Source organism: Portunus trituberculatus, chromosome 17 (assembly GCF_017591435.1).
Source record: "Portunus trituberculatus isolate SZX2019 chromosome 17, ASM1759143v1, whole genome shotgun sequence".
Classification (NCBI taxonomy): domain Eukaryota; kingdom Metazoa; phylum Arthropoda; class Malacostraca; order Decapoda; family Portunidae; genus Portunus; species Portunus trituberculatus.
Genome location: NC_059271.1, coordinates 17122951 through 17147024, shown reverse-complemented (window position 1 = coordinate 17147024; position 24074 = coordinate 17122951). Strand labels below are relative to the sequence as shown.

The 24074-nt window shown below is 38.8% G+C and overlaps 1 protein-coding gene across 1 annotated transcript in view; it reads left to right on the top strand.

Moving 5' to 3' along the window:
• The window catches only part of LOC123504943 (polycystic kidney disease protein 1-like 2), a 137348-nt gene that overhangs the window by 55238 nt on the left and 58036 nt on the right, over nt 1-24074 (top strand). Inside the window, exons 7-13 of the mRNA XM_045255901.1 lie at nt 9462-9624; nt 10049-10193; nt 10594-10700; nt 11609-11729; nt 12218-12359; nt 12571-12664; nt 13533-13757. Coding sequence (XP_045111836.1) covers nt 9462-9624; nt 10049-10193; nt 10594-10700; nt 11609-11729; nt 12218-12359; nt 12571-12664; nt 13533-13757 — 997 coding nt within the window. The remainder of the gene's footprint in view (nt 1-9461; nt 9625-10048; nt 10194-10593; nt 10701-11608; nt 11730-12217; nt 12360-12570; nt 12665-13532; nt 13758-24074) is intronic.

Sequence of the window (24074 nt, the reverse complement as noted above, 5' to 3'; positions counted from 1 at the left end):
GAGAAAAGCTGTGGGACCTGATGGGGTATCAGGATGGATTTTAAGAGAATGCAGGAGCAACTGGCAGAAAAAGTTTGTGAAGTAATTGATGCCTCATTAAGGGAAGGTGTAGTGCCCCAAGACTGGAAAAGAGCTAACATTGTCCCAATTTATAAATCAGGTAACAAGAGAGACCCATTGAACTATAGACCAGTGTCACTTACAAGTGTGGTAGCTAAGATGTGTGAGAGGGTGGTGAAGAATAGATGGACAGACTTCTTGGAGAAAAATGACATACTTTGTGAGTGTCAATTTGGTTTTAGAAAAGGGCGTTCATGCACGACAAACCTGATATGTTACTATTCGAGGGTGATAGATGTAATACAGGAAAGAGATGGTTGGGCTGATGGAATATATCTGGATTTAAAAAAGGCCTTTGATAAGGTACCACACCGGAGACTGATCTGGAAACTTGAAATGGTAGGAGGAGTGCATGGCAGTTTACTAAAATGGATGGAAGACTTTTGGTAGGAAGAGAAATGAGAACAATAATTAAGGACAGACCATCAGAATGGGGCTTGGTGGAGAGTGGAGTTCCACAGGGATCAGTGTTGGCACCAGTAATGTTTGCAGTCTACATAAATGACATGGTGGATGGGGTGTCCAGTTATGTGAGCCTATTTGCAGACGATGCAAAATTGTTAAGAAAAGTGAGATGTGACAAAGATTGCGAACTACTCCAGGAAGACTTGGACAGAATATGGAAATGGAGCTGTACATGGCAAATGGAGTTCAACACGACAAAATGCAAGAAATTAGAGTTTGGCAAGAGTGAAAGAAGAATCAGGAGTATGTACAAGATAGGAAATGAAGACATAAAACCAGTCATGAAGAAAAAGACCTTGGGGTGACAATTACCAATGACCTATCGCCAGAGAGACATATAAACAAAATAATTGGAGAAGTATTGAACTTATTGAGGAACATAAGAGTGGCGTTCGTATATTTAGATGAAGAAATGATGAAGAAAATAATTACTGCAATGATAAGACCAAGGCTTGAATATGCAACAATACAGTGGGCTCGAACTTAAAGAAACACATAAGGAAACTAGAGAAAGTACAGAGGGCTGCAACAAAAATGGTGCCTGACTTAAGAGATTTGACTTATGAAGACAGACTGAACAGAATGCAACTTCCGACCCTGGAAAACAGAAGAGAAAGGAGACCTGATAGCAATATACAGAGTGATGATTGGCATGGAAAAATGGATAGGAAGATCTGTGTATGTGGAATGAAAGAGTGTCGAGAGGGCATGGGAAAAAACTAAAATGGCCACTTATAGGAGAGATGTGAAAAAATATAGCTTCCCTCATAGAAGGGTGGAAGCATGGAATAGTTTAGACGTGGAAGTGGTCAACGCAAGGAATATTCATGATTTTAAGAAAAAGCTGGACATTAGTAGATATGGAGACGGGACAGTACGAGCACAGCTCCTTTCCCGTATGTTACAATTAGGTAAATACAATTAGGTAAACACACACACACGCACACACACACACACACACACACACACACACACACACACACACACACACACACACACACACACACACACACACACACACACACTCTGTGCGGACGTGCCTCCTGCTCAGAGTGGCATCTAACTAACACTCAACATGCTAAGCAATGTGCTTGAGTGAGAATCGTTATTGCTATTGAGGGGTGACCAGAGCGAGTGAACGAGTGTACAGAGTGAACGTAGCCTGGTGGTGTGTACAGAGCGGGAACCACACAAAGGCCAGCCATAGCAACCGCCAACGCATCCCACCACACACATGTAGCTACCAGGCCTGGCCCCCAGTGACCACACACCCACATGCTCCCAGGAAGAGTAAAAAAAAAAAAAATGGATAGATAGGTAAGAAATAAATTACCAAATTCAAAATATGTCGATGAGGCCCAGGGAGCAAAGCCAAAAGTGGCCAGTCAAAGCATGAGTCCATCTTCAACAGGGGCAACAATGCAAGGTAGATTGGTAATGTTGGAGAAGAGATTTGAGGAGTTGGTGAAGGAATTAAAAGTTCAGAGGAGTGAGGAGGAGCAGGCTTTGAAGGAAAGAGTTAAGAGACTGGAGGAAAATGAAAAACGATTGGTGGATGAGAATGCACACTTGAGAGTGGAGGTTGAAAAATACAAGAGACGGTTGGAGGAGAAAATGGAGAGAGTAGTAAAGGAGAAAGATGACTTTAAGGAAATGATTAGTGAGCAGAATGAAAGGTTTGAAAGGGAATGGGAACTGAAGAAAACACAATGGACTGAGTCGAGGGAAGCAGAGATGGTTGAATTACAAGAAATGATTAAAGATCAGTTGAAGGAAGACAAAAAAGAAAGGTCCAAGGAACTGGTTAATGTAATGAAGAATAAGGAAACATTGATAAGGGAAATAGCAGAAAAGAAGAAGAGTGTGTTAATATTTGGGATGAAAGAACAAAATATAACATGTAAGCCTAAGAGAATTAAGGAAGAATTAAAAACGGTAAGAGATCTGTTCAAAAATCTAAATGATGATGAAAAAAAAGACCTACAAGAAGAAGTGGAAGAGATCCATAGACTGGGTCCATATAAGGAGGGAGTGAGCAGACCGATTAAAGTAGTACTGAAGTCACAACAATCTGCAGAGGATATCCTATATAGAACATCAAAGTTAAGAGAGATAGAAGGTTGTAAAGAGGTGTTTGTGAGAAAGAATAGAAATGAGGAAGAGAGGAGAAGATATAAGGAATTGGTGGAAGAGCCGAGAAGGAAAAATGATGAGCGGTCTGAGGAGGAAAGAGAAAAGTTTTTTTGGAGAGTTATAGGAGAGAGAGTCAGAAAGTGGTATGTGGAAAGAAGGAATACGGAGAAACCCCTAGAGGGAGCAGTGGGTGGACCGTAATGTATACTAATATAGATGGGATACTGTCAAGTAGATTGGAATTGCAAGACTATATGATGGTGGAGAAGCCTGATATAGTGTGTTTGACTGAGACAAAATTGCATGAAAAAACAAAGATAAATTTGGATAATAAGGATAGAGGATAAATAATAAAGGATAGAGAGAGTAAAGGTGGAGGAGGAGTTATGATTATAACGAAGAAATAGATAAATGTGGATAAGGTTTGGTATGGGAAGAACAATGCAGAAGTGATAAGCATAAGGATAAAAAGTGATGGAAAAGAATTAATAATCATGGTGACCTATGTACCTCCTAAAACAAATTCTTGGACATTAAGGGAATACGACAATATGATCAAGGATACTTTACAGAGTTTGGAAAGTGTATTATCTGGAAAAAGAAAGGTGATACTAGTAGGAGATTTTAATTGTAAGGAGGTGGATTGGGAAAATCTAGTAAGTGGTGTTGGAGAGGAAGCATGGGGAGAGAGATTTCTTAATCTAATGATGGAAAATATGATGGAACAGAGGGTGAAGGAAAATACTAGATATAGAGGAGATGATGAACCGGCTAGACTGGATTTGGTGTTAACAAGAGAAGTGTACCTATGTGGAGATATACAATACAGGTGTCCTTTGGGAAAGAGTGATCATGTGGTTATGGAAATGCAGATAGCAACAACACAGCGAAGGAAGGACGAGACATACAGGAGTGGTAGATTGAATTATAGAAAGATGGACACAGAAAGTTTGAAAAATTATTTCAGAAAATTAGATTGGGAGGAGATGTTACAAATCAGAGAAGTGCAAAAGAAATATGAGATTTTTATGAAATATTATAAAGAAGGAGTTATGAAATTTGTACCAAAGTATAAACTGAGAGAGGAAGGAAGAAAGGATTGGTTTAATGCAACCTGTGTTAAGGCTAAGGAAAAGAGAGATGTGGCATGGAAAAGATGGAAAAGAGCAGGAATATACTAAATAAGGAGAATTATAGAGTGGCGAAATGAGTATGTGAGGGTAAGGAGGGAGGAAGAAAGAAAATTTGAAAAAGATATTGTAGACAAGAGTAAGGAACATCCAAAATTGTTTTACAGGTTCATAAATGGTAAACTTAAAAAGAGAGAGTCCATTGAAAGATTAAAAGGAGAGCAAGGAATAGTAGATGACCCTAAGAATATAGCGGAATTGCTAAATAATAGGTTTCAGCAAGTATTTACTGAAGAAACAATGTTTGTAAAGCCTCAGAATGTACAAGGAAATGTGCTCATGGATGACATTAAGATACCCAAAAAGGAGTTATATAAAATGTTGGAGGAACTTAAAGATGATAAAGCGATGGGACCAGATGAAGTTTCAGGAAAATTATTGAAGGAGTGTAGAGAAGAATTGATTGATCCATTATATGATATTATAAGATGTTCATTAGAAACAGGGGAAGTACCAGTAGAGTGGAAGAGAGCTGAAGTGGTGCCCATTTATAAGGGAGGCAGTAAGGAAGAGCCTCTTAACTATAGACCTGTGTCTCTAACAAGTGTGGTCGGTAAGATTTGTGAGAGGGTGATAAAGAAATATTGGATACGGTTCCTGGAGGATCATAAGTTATTATCGGATCATCAATTTGGCTTTAGGAAAGGGAGGTCATGTGTAACAAATCTACTGAGCTTTTATTCAAGAGTGGTTGACAAAATACAAGAGAGAGGGATGGATGGACTGTGTATATTTGGATTTAAAGAAAGCTTTTGACAAGGTACCTCACATGAGATTGTTATGGAAATTAGAGATTTATGGAGGACTGAAAGGAAAAGTGTTAAATTTGGATGGAAAACTACTTGAGATGGAGGGAGATGAGAACGGTAATAAGGGATGCAAAGTCGGACTGGTTGGTGGTGGAGAGTGGAGTCCCACAAGGCTCAGTGCTGGCACCAATAATTTTCCTTGTATATATTAATGACATGCCAGAGGGAGTAAACAGTTATATTAATTTGTTTGCAGATGATGTGAAGTTGTGTAGGTGTGTGAAGATTGAAGAAGATTGTGAAATTTTACAGGCAGATCTGGATAAGATTTGGGAGTGGAGCAAGAGGTGGCAAATGGAATGTAATCTGAGCAAAAGTCATGTGATGGAGATGGGGAAGAGTGGAAGATGGCCAAGAGGGTCATATAAGATGGGTGAAGAAGTAGTGTTGAAAAAGGTGGAAAAGGAAAAGGATTTGGGAGTGATAATACAAGACCATGGGCAGTTTGAAGCTCATATTGATAAGATGTTTGGAGAAACGTATAATTTGATAAAAAATATTGGATTAGCCTTCCATTATATGGATAAAGATATGATGAAGAAATTAATTAGTATGGTAATTAGACCAAGATTGGAATATGCTGGAGTGGTTTGGTCCCCTTATAAAAGAAGCATATAAGGAAGTTGGAGAGATTGCAGAGAATGGCAACAAAAATGGTTCCGGAATTGGCAGAAATGACCTATGAGGAGAGATTAAAAGAAATGAATTTGCTTACCTTGGAACAAAGAAGAGAAAGAGGAGATTTAATACAGGTTTATAAACTGTTGAATGGACTGGATGAAGTGGGTAATGAGCAAATGATGTTGAGAGAGGAAAACTTAAATAGAACTACAAGATCGCATAGGAAAAAGATAGCCAAGGGAATATACTTGAAGGATGTGAAGAAATATAGTTTCCCACAAAGATGTGTGGAGGTGTGGAATGGTTTGAGTGAGGAGGTGGTGTCAGCAAGGAGTGTGCACAGTTTTAAAGGAAAGTTGGATGTGTGTAGATATGGAGACGGGGCCACACGAGTATGATACCCAGGCCCTGTAAAATTACAGCTAGGTGAATACACACGCGCGCGCATCACCTACAGAAACATAAAACACCACTTATAATACCTCCAAATATTATTCTCTTACGAGTTTGTGTTAAACTCAATGTCGGTGATATGTTCAGTTTCGGCTATTATTATTATATATTTATTACTATTATTTCTTACTTTTTACATATTTAACTCAGCCTTTCAAATTTTCCGGATTATAAGGTTCCGGATTTAAGGATCTTTACTGTATATATATTTCTATTAGCTTTTTACAAACCTTGCCTCCAAGAAAGGATTGTTTTGTAATGCATAAAGTGAAATCTTACATGGAATACCAAAAAATAAAGCAGAGATGATGAGATCGGCCACAGACGGCGGAGACTCCGGCGACTTGGCCGCTTCTTCTTCTTGTGACCTTTTTAGTTTGGCGGGTTGTCTTTCACCACGATATTAAATTTGCTTTCACTACTCTATTGCCTGCTATAATGGATATCATATCTTAGTATTCAAACATGCTCATGCCATGAGGATAAGCTGGACTCTGTGGCACTGTGTGATAGTGAATTACTTATGAAATATCACAGTATTTCATGAGTAAGTCACTATCATTCAATGCCACAGAGTCCAGGTTATCCTCATGGCATGAGCGTATATGAATCCTTTGATATGATATCCATTATAGCAGGCAATAGAGTAGTGGAAACAAATTTAATATCGTGGTGAAAGACAACACGCCAAGCTAAAAAGGTCACAAGAAGAAGAAGAAGCGGCCAAGTCGCCGGAGTCTCCGCTGTCTGTGGCTGATCTCATCATCTCTGCTTTATTTTTTGGTATTCCATGTAAGATTTCACTTTATGCATTACAAAACAATCCTTTCTTGGAGGCAAGGTTTGTAAAAAGCTAATAGAAATGTTTTGTGAACAAATATGCATATATAAGACAGTAACACCACCTCCAGAGCTGGTGTTCCCAACAACCTCAGAGCAACCTTGTCGCCATCCCTCCAAGCGTTCATGGAAGCCATTTCACGGCAGGAGGTTGCTCTGAGGTTGTTATAAAGAATCTTGGATGCAGCTCCAGGAATGCTAGAGACAGATGGGGAGCCAGACAATCACAGCGAAGCTGCTGCGTTTGGTCCCTCACCCGACAAATTCAAACCCAGAAAATTCGCTAAAATGGATGTGGTTGTACGTTTTGTGGACTTTTGGTCTAACTTTATATAGTACGTTAAACTAGAAATTCGTTAGACGAACGTTCGTTAAATGGAGTATTACTGTACAGGCAACCCCCGCTTGACGAAGGGGTTACATTCCTAAGAAACACTTTGTTAAGCGAAACTTCGTTAAGCGAACCGATTATAACAAGTTTAACCCCTGACTTAAACTTCCATTGAGAGTAAACAAAGCGAGAGTGCGTCATAGTACAGTGAAAGGTTTAATGAAAGTAAAAATTATGAAGTTCAACATTTAGGCAGTTTAATTTGTCATTATAATGTACACTAATGTATGCATGTATGTTACTTTATAATGTTGATGATCTTAAATTTATGAAGGGAGGGTGAGTGAAACGGGAAAGACACTAACCGGCAACCTATGGAATGTAAACAAAGGGTGTATCATTGTATCACATACAAAACTTATGTACCACATTTCCACAAGGCTTTCCATTTTATCCATTGTAGAGTCATGAGTTCAAGTGGTTGTTTTAGCTTGCAAGAAAGATACGGTCTCATCAGCCTTCTTAATAGAGTCTGCTGACTTGAAAATAGTAGAGACAGTAAATGGAGGCAAGATGGTGGCGAGCTTTGCTATAGTTTTCTCGCCTCGTGTCTGTGAATAATATCCAGCTTCACTTCGAGAGTAAGAGACTTCCTGGTCTTCTTAGGAACGCTTGGCCACATTGCAAGGCGTTTTGGTGGTAAGTTGAGCGAGGGAAGACGAGATGCTGTTAATGTTTTGAACAGGAGAGTGAGTGGTGTGCGTGTTGTCCATGAGAAGCTTGATCTTGATCTTGATCTTGATTCCACGGGGTGTCCCAGGATTTCTCCTGAGGCAGGCCTTAGTATAGGCAGCTCCTGGTGTATTCAAAAGCTTGTCGGCTTGCGTGATACGGCGGGGCTTTCAAACTTGGAAAAAATTGCCGGGATAAAACTTCGTCAAAGTGAGTTTGGTGTTCGTTAAACGAGCAGATGGTAGTAAAATGAAACCTTCGTTGTAGCGAAATTTCGTTGTGTGAACCTTCGTTAAGCGGGGGTTGCCTGTAACTTATTTAGTTTATTTGCTGGTTGGAGAGGGCTTGAAATACGAAGTGACTGGCCATGACTAAGATGAAATCAAGATAGCGCAAGGGAACCACGTCTGCACACAACAACAGCACGACAAGGAGAGAGCGAGTGGCGCGAGGTAGCGTGCTACTGCCAGCCCCGGGGCGAGTTCAAGACGCTTGGGAGGTCACGTGCATCCACCAGGACCAGCGGAAGATTCAAATGGAGACCAAATCATGCATTCCCGAGTCAAAGTCGTGCTCAGCGAAATATGGTATATTTTACTGATTTGTGTATATGTAAGATTCGTGTTCGGTGAGGTACGACAGTATCTCTTTTCATGAAAGTACAGGGGTATCTTGAGAAACTAGTTACCTGAGATACGAGATTTTTTTAAATACAAGCTACAATTTGGTCCATTTTTTGTTTTTGTTTTGAGATATAAGCAAAATGTTGAGATACGAGTTGTGCTTTGGGATGTTGCCACTAGTCGATGGCTCAGCGCATTGGTCCAGCCTGAGGTTAGCTAGTATCTACGTGTTTCCTGCAGATCTCATGCACTGTGATTGTTCTTTCATCATTTTCACACTATTTACTTACCTTTTTTTTGTTTAAAGAAAGTGCAGTTTTGATTTACGTTTAATGTTTACATGTGAATGGTGCCTGCATCCCTTCCTCCTCTCTCCTCCTTCGCCATTCACATTAGCTGAAAACATCCGTCTCCAAGGTAAGACCACTAAATAGACTTTTGCTTTTATTTTATATATTTTTATGCATTGATAAAGTATACATGTGTATGAAACTGAAAAGGCAAAACAAATTTTTCCCATCTCTGTCTCCCTCCTACAGTGATGCTTATCACTGACGGGGGGGAACAACGTAAATAAACCTCTGCGGTCGCGAGGTCTCTCTCTCTCTCTCTCTCTCTCTCTCTCTCTCTCTCTCTCTCTCTCTCTCTCTCTCTCTCTCTCTCTCTCTCTCTCTCTCTCTCTCTCTCTCTCTCTCTCGCCTACTGAAAACTTAATTTATTCTATTAATAGTGTTTACAGGGGTGTCAGCGAGCTCTTCTGTGATTATAAGGGCAGCCAGTCTTCTGTGAGTGGCTATATTTGTACACTCAAGCTGGTTGACAAATGCAAGTGTGGGTGGGGATGCTGTAGGGTAACGTCCCATGAAATATAAATATACTTTATAAAAGTAGTTTATCTATTTATATTCTCTTTTGTTATGTTTTATTATGTTTCTATACAATAATTATAATATATAAATATTCTTCTCATATGTAAAAACATGTAAAAGAATTAAGGTGCTCTTTTTGGGGAGGCTGGAACAGATTGATGGCATTTTAATGCATTTCAATGGAAAAAAAATTGGGATTCGAGCTCCATTATGGAACAAATTAAACTCGTATCTCAAGGTACCACTATAGCTAAGAAAAAATCATTGAATTGCAGAATGTCAGAATCTGTGCTGTTGGATGGAATGAAGGTGGAGATGGCAAAGGGAGGTGGAACTGCTAAACTTCCTCCAGGGTTCTGTCCATCTAGTTTTCAGAACAAGGAAGGCTGCAATAAGAGCTTCTCCCTCACAGCCATTGAGTGGCCAGGCATCACTCATGTAAGTCTTGTAAAAAACTGTCACATCACATTTATGTACTTTACTCATTATATCACAGCTCACAGAAGCAATGTTTGTGTTTGATAACTTAAGAGATGAGACTTATGTTTTTTCATGTTCACAATGGCATAACATAGGTGAATTACTTTTACAGTAACTTAAACCATATCAAGTAATTTTACATTTTTCTGTGCTTTCCTAAGCTTAAATGTTTCTCGTAGTCATTCACCCTTAATTTTTTGTTTAGCCTTACATGAATAGTTCAAACTCATAATTTTTAATCTTTTGAATTCTAAAATGACAAATTCATTGATAGATTTATGCATACTGGTTGCTCATATCACTTCCATTTGTAGTATATTCCATTTCTCTGTTTCTTCACCTGGAAAAATCTATTTATGTACATCATTATTTCTGTCTGCAGTCTTATGTACCCACCTCAGATGAGCTTTCCCCAAATACTCGGATTGTCAGTCTTGACATATTCCTGGAAGGGCATGTGGTGAGTGCATCAGGTGTGCAGGAAGGAATCTTCATTGAAATTCCAAGAAACTCGATGGAACTGCCTGGTAAGCTATGATGCCTCACTGTGTCTTATCTAAGTTGATGTTCATTTCTTTTCCTAAATCAATCTCACCAGAGTGAGATTCCTCTTTGAATGCACTAGTTGACATACATATTCTCTGCCAGCAAAACAATAATCACAGTGTTTTAAGAGAATCCCAAATAATTCCCAACTGTCTTAAGATTTGAATCACTTGATCCTTGGACTACTGATCTTTTCTGAAAGCTAATTGCATGCCCACCATCTCACCTAATTGTTCCTCACCCATTAACAAGATGAGATATATTCTTGATAGTATTCAAGTTTTGAATGGGGTGATGATGAAGTTTAGAAGTGAAGGATGAAAGTTCATAGATGGCAGAATCTTAGTATAAAAATTTTTCATAAAATTTTTTCCTACACAGAGCCGGTACTGGTGACAGAAAACGAAGCACTTGAGACAATGGGCCACCACCCCCTTGTCTACCACACTTTTAACGTGACAAATAAAAATGCAGCCGTTAACATTGAAGTGAGTAAGAATCTAAAGGTGGGTTCACATGTATCAGTACGTGACCGAAATTGCCAGTCGGTAGAGATTCCGACTGAATATTGGTGCCTAGTGACTGGGAAAACCAGTCACAAAAGAAGACCAACATGTTGGTCTTATTCAGTTGATTTGCAACTTTGTTTATGTTGTGATGTCATGGAGAAAAGTTTGAAAATGTGGTGTCCAGATCTAGCAAAGATGATGGAGTTGGTGAGGGAAAAAGAGCACATCTGGGATCCTAAAAATTAATTATACAGCAAAAAAAAAGATCATGCACTGCTCCCTGTTAAGGTGTATCCACTGTCTCATGGTGTCAAGGTTTTCCAACCTCAGCTCAGGTAAAAGAGTGTGGTATCCACTGGCATTTTTTTTTCGCTGTAGCTTCTGGTATGCCAAAAGAAGTGCAATTGCTGCTTTGGCATCATCACCGGAGGAAGACATCTTGTTGGGTAGCTGTTTATTTACATTCACTTTCTGCCAACCAGCCAATGCTTCCCAGTCACTATGTGTGAATGTGTTCTGACTAAAAGGGCTCTATTGACACTTTTAGCAACTTGCAGTTTCAGTTGCATATTGACAAGTGTGAACCCACCTTTATATATGTATTATAGCTGAAGTAAGTCTCAGAGTGAAATAGAAATGCTATAGTTATATTATGTATTTTCACCTTGATATCTGTCGTGGAAGTCATTGAAGTTTGTCTGATGCACTGGACAACTTCCTATTCTCAGAAAATATTCTCTGTAACTAGCAAAGGGCAGTCTTTGGTAAAAAAAAAAAAAAAGTTAGAAACATTGATGAAATATATAGACATGGGTAAGTTTCCTTCCTCATTTATTTATTAAGATTGCATATATATAATCTTTAATATGTTGCCTCCTCATTGCAAGGTCTCAGTTAATGGCAGTCGAGCATCTCGATTAGTGATACTACTGGGTTATGATTACTTGCCAACACCTGCACGCTTTGAGCTGCTGAGTCAGGTGACAACCATTCCAACCAATGACAAGGGTATGTGCAAGGTGGGACACACCTTTACCTGTCAGGTGAAGCACACACTAGGTTATATTTATGGTGACTTCTACATGTAGGTTAGATGGCTTCTTGTAGCTGCTCTTATTTTCTTGTGTTCCTATTTTTGTTTTATTTGTTTAATTTTTTCTGCAAAACAGGTGCTGGCCAGGGGCATAAAAATATGTATATACATATATTAAAAAAGGATCCACTAGAGTGTTTTTGTCTGCCAGAATGAGATGACAGAGCATGCTACACCTACCAAAGCATTTGCATATTTGATTTTTGGTCCTGAAAGTTGTAGTGAAACATATTTATTAATATCTGACTCCTGTGTTGGCTAGGATATATGTAGTGAAAGCTGATTTTGTAAGTCCTGCTTCTTCATCTGATAATAACTGAAAAAAAAGGATGGAAGTACTAATAGTGATCTGAAGAGCTCTTTATTCTTTCCTTCTAACTGAATTTTTATATGCTCACATCAGGTGTTCATGATTTGCTTCTGACTGGTGACATCATTAAGAGTCGCACCGGGCGTTTCTTCGTGGCCATGGGATTAGTAAAGGAAGGAGTGGATGCAGCAGCACTCCATGCAAACACCACCATCCTTACTTATGACATGTTGGAGTAAGCAGTTCTGTACAGATGCTGTTGAGAAATATATCAGTTGGTATATATATATATATATATATATATATATATATATATATATATATATATATATATATATATATATATATATATATATATATATATATATATATATATATATATATATATATATATATATACATATATATATTAATTTTTCAACCTCCTTTGCATTTCTCCTTTACAGGCGGAAAATGGAAGATTACTCATTAAGAATATTTACTTCTGGGTGCTATTTCTTCAATGTATCATCATTAACATGGTCATCTGAAGGTTTGGAGGTGAAGTGTGCTTCTGTATCGTCTTTAGTGATCCTCATGTATTTCTTGTGTGTATGTATCCCCTACCACATGTGCAGTGGCAACTCATAGCTAAAATTAATGGTAGTGCTGCTATAAAAATTTTCAGCCTTTTTTTAAATATTTTGTAAAAGGAAACACAGAGGTATAAGAATATTAATTCAGAAACTTGATAGTATCCTAAGAGAAGAAAATCAAACATTTTTAATTACTATAATCTAAACTGTCACAGTTAAATCTTGATCCATTCATTTAAAAACTAAATTCATTGTTCTTTTTTTAATTTCTGCAAAAAGATGAATAATTTTCTCCTTGGTAGATAGTTTTTTAAGCACAACACACTCATAGCAAAAAATAATACTGCCTTCCACCAGCACTGCGGGAACGACAGCCCTACATGCAGCCTCATATGTGCACATGCACAAAGCAAGCAAGCTCCACGCTGCTGGAACTGTGATTTGTGCAGTTCCATACAAAAATTTTTGTATTTAGAAAAAAAAAAAAAAACTGAGGGATGGTTTCTAACATTAACCTTATGGATTATATATTGCATAATTAAAGAAAAAAAAAATTATATTGAATATTTTTGATAATACCAAGTGGAAATAGGTGCTGCAGTTCCACAGTACCTATACACAAGCCGTCACTGCACACGTGATACATAAGTCATGATTCATCTCTATCTTGACAGTTTTTTATCACTTTCTTTTGTTTTCTCATAAAAACTGATTCATAGTCCAAATAATATATAATACAGAAGGTATATACATATTATACATATGAGCACATCAATTCAAATATACTTTATTTTCACCAAACCATCATTGCTTAACCTTCTCTTTCTCCTTAGGTGGTCAATGCAACATATGAAAGAACATTATGTCAGTCAACACATCTCACAGCCTTTGGTTCCCGCTTCTTCCCAACTCCAAACTCAATCAGCTTTGAATTCATCTTTGCTAATGCTGGCTTCTTTGACAACACTGCAATTTACGTCACGCTCGCAGTCACTCTGTTTGTCTTTGTTTGTCTGCTTATAGTGGCAAGAATAAAGGACAAACAGGATGTGAAAAAGGTATTTACTTTATTGTATCTACTTAGTTCTATATTACAGGGTTTGAGCAGGACTCATAGTGACTCTCCATATCTACTTTTATCCAACTTTCCTTAATTTTATGCACACTCTCTGCTGCTACAATCTCTTCACTCAATCTGTTCCAGATGTCCACTGTCCTATGTGGAAGATTAAACTTTTTAATATTACTCAAACACAGACTTTTTATGATCTTCTTGGATTAACCTCTTGGTTGTCTATTTCCATCTTCCATCAGTGATACTAGGACTTGTCTATCTATCTTTTCCATATGGTTTACTAACTTATTTATTGTTATTAGATCTCTCTTTCGTCTATCCTTCAAAGTTGGTAGTTTCATTACCTCCAGTCTTTCTTCATAGGAAAGATCCTTTATTTTTGGCATCATCGAGCAATCCTTTGGATTCTATCAATTCTATCCAGTTTCCTGATGTCCTTCTGCCTGTATGGTGACCACACCACTGCTGCATATTCTAGTCAAGATCTTATCATAGTGGTTATAATCATTTTCATCACACTCTTATCCATGTAAATGAACACCACCCTGATATTTGTTAATGTCTTGTATGTTGTAGTCAGGTGTCTTGTTTATATCACTCCCAGATCTTTCTCATCTCTTTTTTTTATTATAACCAGTGGCAGCTCATGTATAGGCACTGTGGAACTGCAGCACCCCCTATTTCCTCTTGATACTGATAATACAGGTAACTCTTGATTTACGCGATAGATGCGTTCCAAGAGGCATCGCTTATATCAAAATTCGTGTAAAGCAAACTTGTAATTCTCATCAGAAACAATAGATACAGTGCTTACTCCAATTTTGCGGGTTAAAATTTTGCGATACGCCAATTTTGCGACCAAGGACCAAAAATTACCATTTTTAAAATTTCCCCATCTTGCTCCTTTCTCCCGGTATTGCGAGTGGTGGCGGGAGAGAGAGCGTTCCCACAAATTATATATTACTGTATTATATAGGCAATATTTTATTAATTTATTCATATTTATCATATTATACTATATCATTATCATATTTATATTATATTTATCATAGTTTGTGGGTTTTTGGCTAGTTTTCATAAAAATTTGGCGGTAATTCAACGAAGCTCATCTGGCAACACTGCCCCGCTCCCTTCCACCTTCCATTTGTTTATGTACACATCCATGGAGTTTCCTCTGCAAATTTGGAGGAATCCTTGTGCTCGACTTTGTGCAACACGGCGCCACCAACCAAGAAAAACATTAGGCTAATTTTGGAGCAGAAGATGAAGATAATTAACCCCTTCACGCCGGATGTTAAAAAAGCCTGCCTGTATGGTATACAGGTGGTATTGCCGTGCGCCCGAGCGCAAGAAACTCATGCAAGCTTGTCATACTTGTCGTCTGTGTGTATTATGCTGCTATTTTTAGTCACTATATCGCCTTCGAAGAGGAAAGTGGACGCTTCTCTCTTCGGAGAAAAAGAGAGAGAGAGAGTGACATTTGCTAATATTTTAGACACAAGCGGGACGCATGTAGCTTATCTTTCGAGAGGAAGAGGGGAAGGGAGGGAAGGGAGAAGGAAATGAAGGGAGGAGAGAGAGAGAGAGAGAGAGAGAGAGAGAGAGAGAGAGAGAGAGAGAGAGAGAGAGAGAAATTAGAAAATTTGTTGTTTTTGTATTGTGTGTGTGTGTGTGTGTGTATTTACCTATTTGTACTTACCTATTTGTGTATTACAGGGCCCAAGCTAAGCTCTCTGTGTCCTGTCTCCTAGTCCATTCGTCATATCTCTCTTTCATCTGATTGACACACACCGTGTCAACGACATGACTGCTCAGTTTATTCCACTTATCAATGCTACGATGCAGGAAACTGTATTTTCTCACGTCATTTAGACAGATGTCCTTTATTAGCTTTTTTCCATGTCCTCGGAGATAATTACTTGTGGTCACCTTTGTCAACTCTCTATCCAGTATGTCAATCTTGTTCACCAATTTATACATAGTTATCATGTCTCCTCTTGTTCTTCTCTCTTCTAATGTGGTCAGCCCCAGCTTCCTCAGTCTTTCCTCATAGTCTAACTCCCTGAGTCCTGGTACCATCCTTGTTGCCAGCCTTTGTACTCTTTCTACCTTCTTCACATTTTTCTTCATATGCGGTGACCAGACACATGCTGCATATTCTAGTTGGGGTCTTATTAAGGTACATAATATCTTCTTCATCATTCCTTCATCTAGGCCAATATTTTTAAGCATGTTGTATGTTTTCCAAAAAATCTTGTTAATGTGTTTCTCCGGTGACAAAGTATTTTGCACGGTTACTCCTAAGTCTTTCTCCTCATTGGTCTCTTTAATTTTCTCATCACCCAGTCTGTAATCCCAGTTTGGTCTGTATCTACTTCTTCCCATTTTCACAACATGGGTCTTGTCTATATCAAATTCCATCTGCCACTCTTTGCTCCACTCATATATTTTATCAAGATCTTCCTGTAACTTGTTACAATCTTCCACATTCTTTACTCTCCTCATAATTTTAGTATTGTCCACAAACATGTTCATATAACTGTCAATTCCTACGGGCATATCATTAACATAAATAAAAAAACATGATGGGACCCAGCACTGACCCTTGTGGAACTCCACTGGTTACCTTCTTCCACTCGGACTTCTTTCCTCTCACCACTGTTCTCATTTCTCTTCCCATTAAGTAATTTTCCATCCATTTTGCTAGTTTATCATTTACTCCTCCAGTCATCTTTAGTTTCCACATCAGTACTTTATCAAAGGCCTTTCTCAAGTCCAGGTAGATAGCATCCATCCATCCCTCTCTATGTTGCAGTATGTCAGTCACTCTTGAATAAAAACATAATAAATTGGATACGCACGATCTTCCTTTTCTGAAACCAAACTGCCTTTCACTTAGCTTTAATTACTTCTTCACATACCTTGCACAATAGTGTGTGTGTGTGTGTGTGTGTGTGTGTATGTGTGTGTGTGTGTGTGTGTGTGTGTGTGTGTGTGTGTGTATGTGTGTGTGTGTGTGTGTGTGTGTGTGTGTGTGTGTGTGTGTGTGTGTGTGTGTGTGTGTGTGTGTGTGTGTGTGTATTTACCTAATTGTATTTACCTAATTGTAACATACGGAAAAGAGCTATGCTCGTACTGTCCCGTCTCCATATCTACTAATGTCCAGCTTTTTCTTAAAATCATGAATATTCCTTGCGTTGACCACTTCCACGTCTAAACTATTCCATGCTTCCACCCTTCTATGAGGGAAGCTATATTTTTTCACATCTCTCCTATAAGTGGCCATTTTAGTTTTTCCCATGCCCTCTCGACATTCTTTCATTCCACATACACAGATCTTCCTTATCCATTTTTTCCATGCCATCTCCCTTCCCTACCTCCCCTCTCTCCCTCTCGAAAAATAAGTTACATGCGTCCTGCCTTGTAACTTGTGTGTGTGTGTTTGTGTGTGTGTGTGTGTGTGTGTGTGTGTGTGTGTGTGTGTGTGTGTGTGTGTGTGTGTGTGTGTGTGTGTGTAATTCACTGTTTGATCTGCTGCAGTCTCTGACGAGACAGCCAGACGTTACCCTACGGAACGAGCTCAGAGCTCATTGTTTCCGATCTTCGGTTAGGCCTGAGACCAGGCACACACAACACACCGGGACAACAAGATCACAACTCCTCGATTTTCATCCCGTACCTACTCACTGCTAGGTGAACAGGGGCTACACGTGAAAGGAGACACACCCAAATATCTCCACCGGCCGGGGAATCGAACCCGGTCATCTGGCATGTGAAGCCAACGCCTAACCACTGAGCTACCGGGTGTGTGTGTGTGTGTGTGTGTGTGTGTGTGTGTGTGTGTGTGTGTGTATTTACCTAATTGTAACATACGGAAAAGAGCTATGCTCGTGTTGTCCCGTCTCCATATCTATTAATGTCCAGCTTTTCTTAAAATCATGAATATTCCTTGCGTTGACCACTTCCACGTCTAAACTATTCCATGCTTCCACCCTTCTATGAGGGAAGCTATATTTTTCACATCTCTCCTATAAGTGGCCATTTTAGTTTTTTCCCATGCCCTCTCGACATTCTTCCATTCCACATACACAGATCTTCCCTATCCATTTTTCCATGCCAATCATCACTCTGTATATTGCTATCAGGTCTCCCTTTCTCTTCTGTTTTCCAGGGTTGGAAGTTGCATTCTTTTCAGTCTGTCTTCATAAGTCAAATCTCTTAAGTCAGGCACCATTTTCGTTGCAGCCCTCTGTACTTTCTCTAGTTTCCTTATGTGTTTCTTTAAGTTCGGAGCCCACTGTATTGTTGCATATTCAAGCCTCGGTCTTATCATTGCAGTAATTATTTTCTTCATCATTTCTTCATCTAGATATACGAACGCCACTCTTATGTTCCTCAATAAGTTCAATACTTCTCCAATTATTTTGTTTATATGTCTCTCTGGCGATAGGTCATTGGTAATTGTCACCCCAAGGTCTTTTTCTTCATGACTGGTTTTATGTCTTCATTTCCTATCTTGTACATACTCCTGATTCTTCTTTCACTCTTGCCAAACTCTATTTTCTTGCATTTTGTCGTGTTGAACTCCATTTGCCATGTACAGCTCCATTTCCATATTCTGTCCAAGTCTTCCTGGAGTAGTTCGCAATCTTTGTCACATCTCACTTTTCGTAACAATTTTGCATCGTCTGCAAATAGGCTCACATAACTGGACACCCCATCCACCATGTCATTTATGTAGACTGCGAACATTACTGGTGCCAACACTGATCCCTGTGGAACTCCACTCTCCACCAATCCCCATTCTGATGGTCTGTCCTTAATTATTGTTCTCATTTCTCTTCCTACCAAAAGTCTTCCATCCATTTTAGTAAACTGCCATGCACTCCTCCTACCATTTCAAGTTTCCAGATCAGTCTCTGGTGTGGTACCTTATCAAAGGCCTTTTTTAAATCCAGATATATTCCATCAGCCCAACCATCTCTTTCCTGTATTACATCTATCACCCTCGAATAGTAACATATCAGGTTTGTCGTGCATGAACGCCCTTTCCTAAAACCAAATTGACACTCACAAAGTATGTCATTTTTCTCCAAGAAGTCTGTCCATCTAGTCTTCACCACCCTCTCACACATCTTAGCTACCACACTTGTAAGTGACACTGGTCTATAGTTCAATGGGTCTCTCTTGTTACCTGATTTATAGATTGGGACAATGTTAGCTCTTTTCCAGTCTTGGGGCACTACGCCTTCCCTTAATGAGGCATCAATTACTTCACAAACTTTTTCTGCCAATTGCTCCTGCATTCTCTTAAAATCCATCCTGATACCCCATCAGGTCCCACAGCTTTTCTCACTTCTAAACTCCCCATCATGTTCTTGATCTCCTCCACCGTTACTTGAAACTCCTTCATAATCCCTTTCTGTTCCATTACCAGTGGTTTGTCAAAAGCAGTCTCCTTTGTGAATACCTTCCGAAAGCATCCATTCATAGCCTCTGCCATTTCCTGGGATCTTCACTGTATACTCCATTTACTTCTAAACTTTCAATACTTTCTCTATTTTTGATGTTGTTGTTCACATGTCTGTAAAAAAGCCTTGGTTGGTCTTTACATTTATCAATTATATCCTTTTCTTGTTTCTTTCTTTCTTCTCTTCTAATCAACACATATTCATTTCTTGCTCTTTTGTAACTTTCCCACTGCTTAATCCGTCTTTTCCTTCTCCACCTCTTCCATGCATCCTCTTTTCTTGTTCTAGCCTTTTCACATCTATCGTTAAACCAGTCCTGCTTTCCAACTTCTCTATGTTGTCTTATTGGTACAAATTTTTCTCACCTTCTTTGTATATTTTTATAAATTCCTTCCACTTTTCATTTGCTCCTTAGCACTCTTGAATTTCATCCAATTTGTCTCTTGAAAGAATTTCTTTAGGTTTCCAAAATCTGTCTTGGCATAATTCCATCTTCCCACTTTATATTCTTCATTTCTTCTAGATTTCTCTTCGTCTATCACCTTGAACTCCAAAACTGCATGATCACTCTTTGCTAAAGGGCACTCCACCCTCATCTCCTCAATGACCATTGGCTCTGTACTAAAGACCAAGTCCAGTCTTGACGATGCTCCCTCTCCTCCAAACCTAGTATCTTCTTTGACCCACTGAGTTAACACATTTTCCATTGCCAGTGTCAATAGTGTATTTCCCCATGTTGTCTCTGATCCTTCCATTGACCAGTCCTCCCAACACACCTCTTTACAATTAAAATCTCCCATCATTATAGTTCGTTCACAGCCACCCAACATTTCTTCCAGACATGTTCCTGTATCACTTATCATTTCTTCATATTCCTGTACTGACCATGCATTTGTCTTAGGTGGTACGTACACCACTATGTAGTGCCTCTTTTTTCCTTCATTAGTTTCTGCTCTGATCTTTAGCACTTCTGCCTTTCCCATACCTTTTTCACTTGATCCACCTTTATATCTTTTTTAACCAGCAACATCACTCCTCCTCCCATCTTACCTACTCTATTTCTTTTCCAAACGTTATATTTCCCTTCTCCAACCTTCATCAGGTCTTCTCCCTCTCTCAGTTTTGTTTCAGTAAGACCCACAATATCTGGGTTCTTGTCCCTCAAGTAATCGTTGAGTTCTAAAATCCCCGATATCACTCCATTTATGTTGGAATACATTACATTTCGCTCATATGTAAGTTTCTTTAGTCCTTTCTTGCTGTACTTTTCTGGGTTATGAACCACTTCCTCAGTCTCATATCCAAGATTCTCCAGAAAAACTCTTTCTTCTCTTCTTCTGTCCTCTCTTCATTTTTTTCAAAGCCTCCTTTCTCAACTCATTTAACATTTCTCTTTCCTTTTCACCGAGATCTCTTCTCAACCAAATCTTCCTTGTTGTTTCCTGCTGGGCTAGCCTCCATGACTTCTCCACCAATTCATCTACATCCTTTTGTGACTTAAGTTTGATTCTTATTGGCCTCATACCTTCTCTTGTGAACTTTCCAATTCTATGGAAGTCCTCTATTTCTTGTACTAGGTCTTTTCCTCCTCTTGCACCACATTAATGATATTATTTATCACCTTTTTATGTTTTCTCTCTCTCCATTTTACTCGGTGTCTTATCCTCCTCCACACCAAATATCACCACACATCTCTTTTTGTCTACAGTTTCCCTCACCAATGTCTCATTTGACTTAATAACCTTCACCACTTTCTCAGCTATCTTCTCTTCTATGATCTGTTGATCTATAATTTCAGCAAGGCCCAAAGTTTTCTCCCTGACTCTTTGATTTCCTTTTCCAGACTTGCAACTTTGTAATTTACCTCCTTTCTTTCCACTTCCTGACTTTTTTTCCATTCAGCCTGCTTCTCCATCACTTTTCCTAGAGATTCTCCACATTTTTCGCAATTCACTTTAATTACCTTAACTTCCTCTTTCAGTGCTGCATTTTCCTTCTTCATATCGGCACAGTCTCTCTTTACATTGTCATAACTCGTTTCCAGGCCCTCATACTTTTCAAACAGTTTTTCAATTTTACCTTCTAACTCCAGAATTTTCTTCACATAAGCGCTCTTCTCCATTATTCCTTGAAACCCTGTGAAGTCTGATTCCTCTTTCGAGTTCACGGCCGCCATGTTGCGCAGACGTAAACAAACCAGCTGATGGCTCAAACGCAGGCTACAGTTTATATTTACCTTCACTGGACATTATTTTGCTAATCAACAGTTAACATGACTATATGGAGACGGGACAAACATTACCAGCTCCTTTCCCACCTTGGTTACTCTTAGGTAACTGTAGAATTATAGATGATTGCTCTGGAGCTCAGCGACCACCTCCGCCATCGACGATGTCCCGTGTGTGTGTGTGTGTGTGTGTTTTCACGAATGTTACAAGGCAGGACGCATGTAACTTATTTTTCGAGAGGAGAGAGGAGGAGGAGAGAGGAGATGGGAGAGAGAGAGAGAGAGAGAGAGAGAGAGAGAGAGAGAGAGAGAGAGAGAGAGAGAGAGAGAGAGAGAGAGAGAGAGAGAGAGAGAGAACAGAGATGGGAATGCCAGTGGGTAATTTTAGACACAAGGCATGTAGCTTATCTTTAGTGATTGGTGGAGACAAGGATGGTGGGAGGAGCACTAGGATTTCAAGGACAGCATACGGCGTGTGTAGTTGGTATCCAACACACTATATGGGACAACTGAACTAAAGAAAGCTCAGAAAAGAAATATGACGTCTACGTAGGCGTCACCATGTATGCTACTGGGGCTTCATGACGCCCACATAGGCGTCACCGTATTGAAGGGGTTAAGATGAAAAGAGATGGAAAAAGGAACTGTGATATTTCCAGAGAGTTTGGTGTGGGAGAATCAACTGTGAGAATGGTGTTTAAAAACTGAGAAAATTGAAAAAGCTGTAAAAACCTATGGTGGAAAGATTTTTTATTCTCGTAGCCATTGTACAAACACTGTAATCATTCATAATGGAAAGATACCTGGCTCAGTATATATGTGATATAAATATGGGCAAAATATTTGGAAAATATTGAAAAATTAGGCGACCATGGACGAGGGGTCCACTATATTAAATTTTTCCCATAGGAATAATACTTCCAATTTTGCGATTTTCAAATTTGCGACTCACAATGCCGCCCCATTTCTCACAAAACTGGAGTAAGCACTGTAATAGGGGAGATGCGGGATGTGGTACCAAAAAATTTGTACAATATACTCTTTATTTGGCTAAATTAACAATTTTATTATTTACCATTCTTAATACTACAAGTGTATTTAAAGTAAAGGGAAAAGCAAGAAATAATAAGAGAAGGCAAAAAAATAATAAGAGAAAACAACAAAACAAAGAATACATAAACACAACTCTCACTGCGTCACTGCCTTCACCACTCACACCACAGTCAGTCATCATCTCCCTCTGAGCTTTTCCACTTTATCAAAAATCCACTTACCCAAAATAACCCCACAGTATAAAAGTAAACACTAGTAAAAATATAAATGCAGGACGCCAATGTCTTCACCCCTCACAAGCATTTGCCGTCGCTGTCCCCTCTCTGGCGCTTAGTTTGAAATTGCGTCTGGCGCTCAGTTTGAAAATGAGGTTGGGCTAAATCGTGTATAAGCAAACCGATCGCGCAATTTGATTAATTATATTATTTTTTCGGTCGCATATTAACAAAAACGTGTAATTAAACACGTGTAAATCAAGAGTTACCTGTATTCAATATAATGATTTTTCTTTCATTCTTTCTTTATACTTGTACAATATATAATCCTTAAACTTAATGTTAGTAGCTATCCCTCAGTTTAGAAAAAAATACAAAAATCTTTTTATGGAACTGCACACATCACAGTTCCAGCAGCGTGGAATTTGGCTGCTTTGCATGTGTGCACAAAAGAGACTGCTTGCAAGTCTCACTGTGAGGGAGAGAAAGCACTGTTTTTTCCACAGTGCTGACCTTGGCATGTTGGTGGGAGGCAGTATTTATTTTATACTCTAAGTGTGTAGTACTAAAAAAAATTGGTTTACCAATGAATAACTGTTGATCTTTTTGCACAAATTAAAATAATAATTAATCTAATTTTTAAATGAATGGATCAAGATTGAACTGTAACAGTTTAGATTATAGTAATTAAAGAATGTTTGATTTTCTTTTTTTTTATTATTATTTATACCATGTGGGCTTTTCATGGGAATTTATGGGCTAAAGGGGATACTTTTTAGGGTAGCTCCTATCTCAAAGCCTACCCACTTGGAAACCGTTGCCCTGAGTGAGGAAGCCCAACCTACACTCAGACCGTGGACAGGATTCGAACCTGTGCGCTTGAAGACCCCTCGGACCCCAAAGCATGCATGGTTCCACTGTACCACAGCGGCCCACTATGAATATTATCAAGATTCTGAATAAATTTTCTTATATCTGTGTGTTTCCTTTTATAATATATTAAAACAAGGGCTAAAGATTTTTGGAGCAGCACCCCCCCATTAATTTTAGCTACGAGCCATCACTGATTATAACTTCTTCCATTTTGCGTTCCCATGTAGGTCTTCTATTTTTTTTTACCCATTTCCATCACATGGCATTTCCTGGTATTAAATTCTAACTTACACTGTTTTCTCCATTCCCAGATCATGTCAGTAACTTTCTGCAATGCCACACAGTCTTTGTTGTTCCTTATTATTCTCAAGAGTTTCACATCATCTGCAAACAAATTTATGTAGCTACTCAAGCCCCCTTCTTTATCTTTAATATGTACTTGGAACATAATTGGTGCCAGC